The sequence below is a fragment of the Portunus trituberculatus genome, chromosome 48, assembly GCF_017591435.1.
Source record: "Portunus trituberculatus isolate SZX2019 chromosome 48, ASM1759143v1, whole genome shotgun sequence".
NCBI lineage: Eukaryota > Metazoa > Arthropoda > Malacostraca > Decapoda > Portunidae > Portunus > Portunus trituberculatus.
Window position 1 is genome coordinate 25,695,815 of NC_059302.1, and position 6,604 is coordinate 25,702,418.

Below are 6,604 nucleotides of genomic sequence, written 5' to 3' on the forward strand. Positions count from 1 at the left end.
GAAGAATAGGTGAGTCCTCTTATCATGATCATATCACACGAGTCAATTTGCGGCTGAAATTGAAAGTCGGTAGAGTTTCCGATAGAATATCAGTGCCAAGCGATTAGAAAAACCAGTCGCAAAACAAGACCAACATGTCGGACTTGTTCAGTCGATTTGCGACTTTGTTTACGTTGTTACGTCACGAAGAAAGTTTTAAAAATGCGGTGTCAATGTAGAAAAGAAGATTTTGGAGTTGGTGAGGGAAGAAGAACACATTTGGGAATGAAGCGAATTCTACAACTAAAAAAAAAAAAAAAAAAAACTTAAGCAAATCGGCGTTCGATGAGACAGCTGCCACTCTCCGGTGACTGCTTCCCTCTGTGCAGGTGTTGCTGGAGGTGAGGACTGAATACTTGTGATGATTTAATTTGATCGCTATCGTCATCGTCACCAGAGGAAGACATCTTGTTGGGTAGCTGTTTGTTTACACTCACTTCCCGCCAACAAGCCGATACTTCCCAGTCGCTATGTGTGAATGTGTTCCGACGAGAAGGGCTCAGTCGATACATTTAGCGACTTACGATTACAGTAGCATATTGGCACGTGTGAACCTGCCTTTATCAGTCAAGGTTTTCATGAACTAGAATATAATCGAATTAGAAAACGCAGTGAATCGTTGTAACAAATAACTAAAATACATCGAACACCTTATGGCAATAGTCAGGACTCGGCAGCTGACCGTTGCGTAATAGCTACTGTACAGTGTACACTCACTTGCCAGTGACGTACATTAGTCAGTTCAGTGCCAGTGCCACAGGCAGTCAGTCCTTGCCACACGCAGTTCTTTTAAGTGTAAGTATTCCTTGACGGTAAGTTCCTACATCGCCTTTATTTCACTGTGCCACCACCAGCCAATCCCATTCACCACACTTGACTTGTTACACGTGTAATAATAACTCACGCCTCCACTCCCCACCACAGCCCCTAACCGCCACAACTGTGTTACAACCGTCAGATATTTAATATATTGTACTGTATTTTAGCACCCTGACTAATATTTTCGTCGTGTACGGCAGGGGCCTTGCGGAAGCAACTGCCGTTACGCCACTCCACTCCCCTCGTCTCATTTCTCTGTTGCTCGGCTAAGTATTCTTATTTCCTGATTCTGCTAGGATTCTGTTCTCTTTGGCACTTATTTAGTCACTGTGTTTAGTGACGTGAATATTTTGGTGTTTTGGGTGCTAACCCGGTATATTTGGTGATTTATCTTTGTCCAGCACAGGATACGCTGTCGGCCATTTTGTGTATAGCCGAGAGAGATTTTAGGGGTTATTGTGGTTATATTACCTGGCAGTCATAATATTTGTGGTGATTTTACTTATTGTTGTGTGTACCAGCCAGAGAGGAGGGCAAGTGTGTGGTGAATTTATTTACTTATTGCCTCTAATAAGTGTTGTACTTATTTACTTAAGTTTTTGGTCTCATATACTACTTTTCTCACCCATAAGCAGCTTATTTATTATATTTCTTGGTGCTGATGAGTTATTTCTTATATGTATGGTATTGAGCTGCAGGAGCCGTACCACAAAGATGCCGTCTTAGTTAGGAAAAGTACTTAACCTACGAGACTTAAGCGCTAAGAATCTTTCCTAGCAGGATGCTTTGTTAAGTAACCGTCTTTAGGCACTTACATTGCTAACCGCTAACATGAGCAGACGTTATGTAATGTAATGTTATGTTATGTTATGTAACGGGTGAAAATACGTAAAAATTATATTCTAAATAAAAACATATTTATCTAGTTAGTTTTCAACAATCACCTCTTCATTTTAACCTTGATAATTGAAGGTATAAATTTACCACCACTGTTGTCATCTTGTCAAAACAACAATCATTTGGCGCCAACTTCGACTGCACATCATGGCTACTCAAGAGACTCAAGACAAGAAGAGGAACAGGAAGACGAACTGGACGCCTTCATCTGGCCCACCTATACAAAATTCTCGCAAAAATACTCCGGAGCGACTTCTCCACAGCTGGCTGCTCTAAGGAAGCCAGAAATGCTGCTTGAGGAGCAATAGTGCGGAGGTGTCTGCCGTGTCAGACATTCTCCGCACTGAGGAGTGCCAGAAACATTGGCATATTATAAAATCTGAGGCAAGACGGAACACCCGCAAGCAGAGAGAAGCCATGACTGCCACAGGTAAGAGTTATTAATTTGGGAGCTAATTTTTGTTATATTTGTGTGTGAGTTGCAGCAAGATTTTAATATTTTTGAGCTTGATAGAAATTTCAGTTTTACCCTAACAAAAGATATGATTTATCTTATTATTCCTTTTAAGCACTGAATAGGTAAGGCAATTTCACTTAAAGAAAAGTATTTATTTATGGTTATTTATTTTTTGCAAGGAAGCTTACTAGTATTTGAGTAAATACTAAGTTTCAGCAGGTCTACTGTTAAGGTCACTTGAGATTTAGATCATGGAACCTAACCACTTTAAGGAATAAATTTCAGTAAACTGTTCCTGTTTTAAGTTTGGAAGCAACAACATTGAAAGTTTTGTACTAGTGATTAATATATTAAAATGCCATCCATTTCCTGCATTTTTCTTTTTTTTTTTTTTGTGAAGTGGATGCATTTATTGCACACACTAATTATGATGCAGTGTCTACCTCTGACAAATAATATTACTCCAACCACACATCTAAGTTACGTATGTTATGTGAAAACACGTTCTTTATAATATTTGTATTTGCAATTCATTAGCAATAAGATTATATTATTCTTTCCAGATGGTGGACCTCCTGCCAACCCTCCTCTCTCCCAGCACAATGAGTTAATCTTTGAGATTTTGGACCCTAAGAATGTCTATTCATGGGTGTACCAATAAGGCAAGCATCATTGAATGCACCTTCCTTAACAAAGGATAAGTCACTTGTAGATATAGCAATATTAGGCCATAATGTTGTCTCAAATGTCTGCAATCCAAAATACTCATTCCCATTTAGTTTACAACTTAGAGTTAAACACAATGGTAAATTTGTTATCTAGTGTTGAGAAAATTTCATTCATCATCCAGAGGGAGCAAAGCTCCCCAGGTAGGAGGTTACACAATGTTAAATTACTTTACCTTGTTCTGGTCAAGTTTCAAAATGTTAAGTTACTCCTTAATGGGGGATGATGTCAACCCAATGAGGAGGTTACAAAATGTTAGGTTAGGTTACTTCATCTTATGGAGATATCCAGTAAGGTTGGGGGGAGGGTCAAGATTGTGTGAAACTGCAATAATATTTCAAAAATACCTAATTCATTAATTTAGCACTTTATATTAGTTTATATGAAAAAGTGTAACTATGGGAGGTAAATAATTAGTTTTGTGTGATGTGGGATAATTAATTAGATAACTTTTTATCTAAATTTTACTACTCAGTAGCTTACCTGTTTTAAGAAGACTGTGCTCCAGGCTGTGGTCTGAGGTATGGAGTCAGTAGCCACTTCTTGCTGGGTTAGTCACTCTCTTCCTGTAAGTGACACCCAGCTGGGACGATGCCGTTGTCAAATATCGTGCAGAGTCCACTTTGAACAAGTATTCTTGCATCGTGAACCGATCCCGGCCACTTAGCAACCACATCAATAATGTGGTATCAAGCATCAAACACAAACTGCACGTTGATGCTGTAGTATCTCTTCCTGTTGACAAACTCTACCTTATACTCTCTAGGAATCACAATCATTACGTGCGTTCCATCAATGCCACCGATCACTTCAGGGAAGCCAGCAATCTGCAGAAACTCCTCCTTCCTCCACTGAGTTTCCAGTTGGGTGACTAAAATCTTATGAATTAAGAGAGGATGGCATTGTATCACTGTATCACTGATGATCCTGCTGATGGTCTGTTGTGAGGGCCCCAAGTCATCAGTGCTGCACTGCTGCATCTTTCCTATAGCGAGGTACCGCAGTGAAGATAACTTGCATCTCGGGGAGAGAGGCCTTGTTCCTTGCAGTTGGTCTCTTCAGCCTTTCCCGCACCAAATTTGTCACGAAAATGATACCAGCAGGATCCTGCCAATACCTCTTCACCAGCTCACGGTCATCTAGCTCATTCAGGACGTCCTTCCTCTCACGAAACGACCGTCTCTGTCGCAGGTGGTGGCGGTGCGGTCCCCCTCGAGCGGCCATGTTTACTTTTAGGATGAAATCTTAGGAGCGCGTCTTACTGCTAAAACACCTCGGGAGGTGTTTTAGCAGTAAGACGCATCTTTAGGGCTTAGGATGCCGTCTTAAGGATTTAAGACTCGAATTCCGCCATTTTTGTGATTTAGGACGACTTCTTACCGTTAGGACGTCATCTCTGGGGTCGTAACAACTGCCACACCCAACAAGCATAAGGGCCAGCGAGGAATTGATTGTTTGGGCGAGCGAAAACTTTCCTTCTAAGTGTACAAAACTTTAAGGAATTTTGCTAACACTTCAAATTTGCTAAACCTAACTATCTTTTACAATCCATTTTTGATAGACTTCTTTCTTTACTTTGCAGGTCACCATTCACACAGCTGCTACTTACACCACCACCACCACACCACCGTCTGCATTGCTGTGAAGTGATCCTTGGCATTGTGGAGCAGGAACTGTTAATTAATGAAGACCAACCTTTTAGGATGGATCCTGAATTACTGTGTGGAAAAGCGACATTGGTACCCAGTGGAGAAGCCATGGCGATGGACACACACAGGGAAAAGCCACTAGTGAGGGCAATATTCCTGTTGCTCCTGTTGTCAATATGCTTTGGAGTGTTGGTGGGCAGAGTGGCGGGCTATGAGGTCTGTGATATCAATACAAAAGTGCTGAGAGGACAGCAGCACATCTTCACTAAGAACAGTTGGAACACTAGCAGATCTCAAATAACTCTGTTTGGGAAGGTGGAGGACAGCTTTGAGGGCTTCAGTGTCAAGGTGGAGGGAATAGGTGGCATTGATTACGGTGCCTGGTTCCCTGCAGACGATCAATGCTTCCCTAACAAGACCATTTGGTACCAGCTGATTACATTTGCACTGATCAAGAACAACTCCACTACTATCATGTTTGGCTTTGAGACGAAATACTGCCGCAGGGAATGTGAAAGGAACGAAGCCCCACAGAGCCTGCAGCAGCACAGTGTGGTGGTTCACGGGGCCTCCCAGTGGAACAATCATTACCCCTATGGTGACTGTATTGTTGCCAAACCGAGTGACAAGACTTTCTCTGGTCCGTTGCTCACCTGCACCTCCGCTGCACCTCCAGCTCCTATGTCTACGGTAACCATAATAGTGATAGTGATGGCGGTTGTGGTGGGGGTGGTGTAGCGGCTTTAATGGGTCGTCAGTTTAAAGATTACTTCACAGTAAAGGTTACTTCACAGTGTCCCTATCTCAGCTGAACACACTAATCATGACACAGAGACGTCCAGCACAATCGTAAAAGAGCGCATTGTCGTGACAACGAATCTATGGTAATATTTTCAAGATGATTGATAAAAAAAAATAAAGTCTGTGAAACAAAAAAAAAAAGGAATGTGACTTGTTCCCAACATCCCATAATCCTTCACTTAAAGTTTGTGAAATTCACTGAATATCATAAGCTGACAACAACAAACAAAACACAAATATTTCAAAGCCATGGGATGTACCGTATGCCACGAGTGCACACCCTCCCCTTCCCCCCTGACGCCCCAAGCATTAGAATCCTTTGATTTTTCACTTCTGACAATACATGAGTTTCCTTCTATGACACCTTGCATAAGTGACATCTTTTGTACCTCCTTTTTATGTGTAAGAGAAGAAATCTGGCCTGTGGCAACAAAAGGCCAACTTAGATTCCAGTCCCTGACCAGGTCCGAGAGATATGACCAAAAGAATGGTGCAAATGTCTTGAAACCAGTGAGCTCATATCATAGGAAGATGGAAACACAGAAACAGATAAGGAGTTCCAGTACTGGCAATAAAAGGTTGTACTTACCGTGAGACGCTCAGCACACCAACCACCAACCTGGGAATGAAGGTCAGAAAATAGTATTAACATGACTACTAACCCTTTGAGTACCATGACGCGTTTTATATATTCGTTCTGCTTACTTGTGTGATGATTAAAATAGTGGAGACTGTGGCCATTAATCTTCTGATCTTCATAGACTTACTAATGTCAATAAAATGGTCTAATAGTACACAAATCTCAAAGTAAATATGTGTCCCAGTACTGAAGGGGTTGATGGAAGAAAGGACATCGGCAAGCATCTATTGATAATGCTGCCTGAAGCACTACTCACGGTAATCATGATGACAATGATGACAATGATGGTGTGGAGATGGAGGAGGAAGGGGATCTGACCTCATTCAACTTAACGTAACGCAACCTAACATAACATAACCTAAAGGTGGGTTCACACATGCCGACTGAAATTCCAAGTCGGTAGAATTTCTGACTGAATATCGATGTCTAGGAACTGGAGAAACCAGTCGCAAAACAAGAACAACATGCTGGTCTTGTTCAGTTGATTTGCGACTTTATTTACGTTGTGATTTCTCGGAGTAAGCTTTGAAAATGTGGTGTCGATGTAGAGAACATGTTAGAGTTGGTGACACATCT

General features: G+C 41.5%; 1 protein-coding gene across 3 annotated transcripts; it reads left to right on the forward strand.

The window, feature by feature from the left end:
* The first annotated feature begins 721 nt into the window (after window positions 1-721).
* Window positions 722-5,529, forward strand: LOC123498873. Of its 3 annotated transcripts, XM_045246366.1 has the most exons (3): window positions 2,051-2,185; window positions 2,776-2,874; window positions 4,521-5,529. In XM_045246366.1, the coding sequence occupies exons 2-3, from the start codon at window positions 2,858-2,860 to the stop codon at window positions 5,323-5,325; spliced, it is 822 nt and encodes a 273-aa protein (XP_045102301.1). In that variant the 5' UTR covers window positions 2,051-2,185; window positions 2,776-2,857; the 3' UTR covers window positions 5,326-5,529. The 3 variants fall into 3 exon arrangements, with proteins under 3 accessions (XP_045102302.1, XP_045102303.1, XP_045102301.1); XM_045246367.1 differs by lacking the exons at window positions 2,051-2,185; window positions 2,776-2,874 and adding an exon at window positions 722-834; XM_045246368.1 differs by lacking the exons at window positions 2,051-2,185; window positions 2,776-2,874 and adding an exon at window positions 775-851.
* The last annotated feature ends 1,075 nt before the right edge of the window (window positions 5,530-6,604 follow it).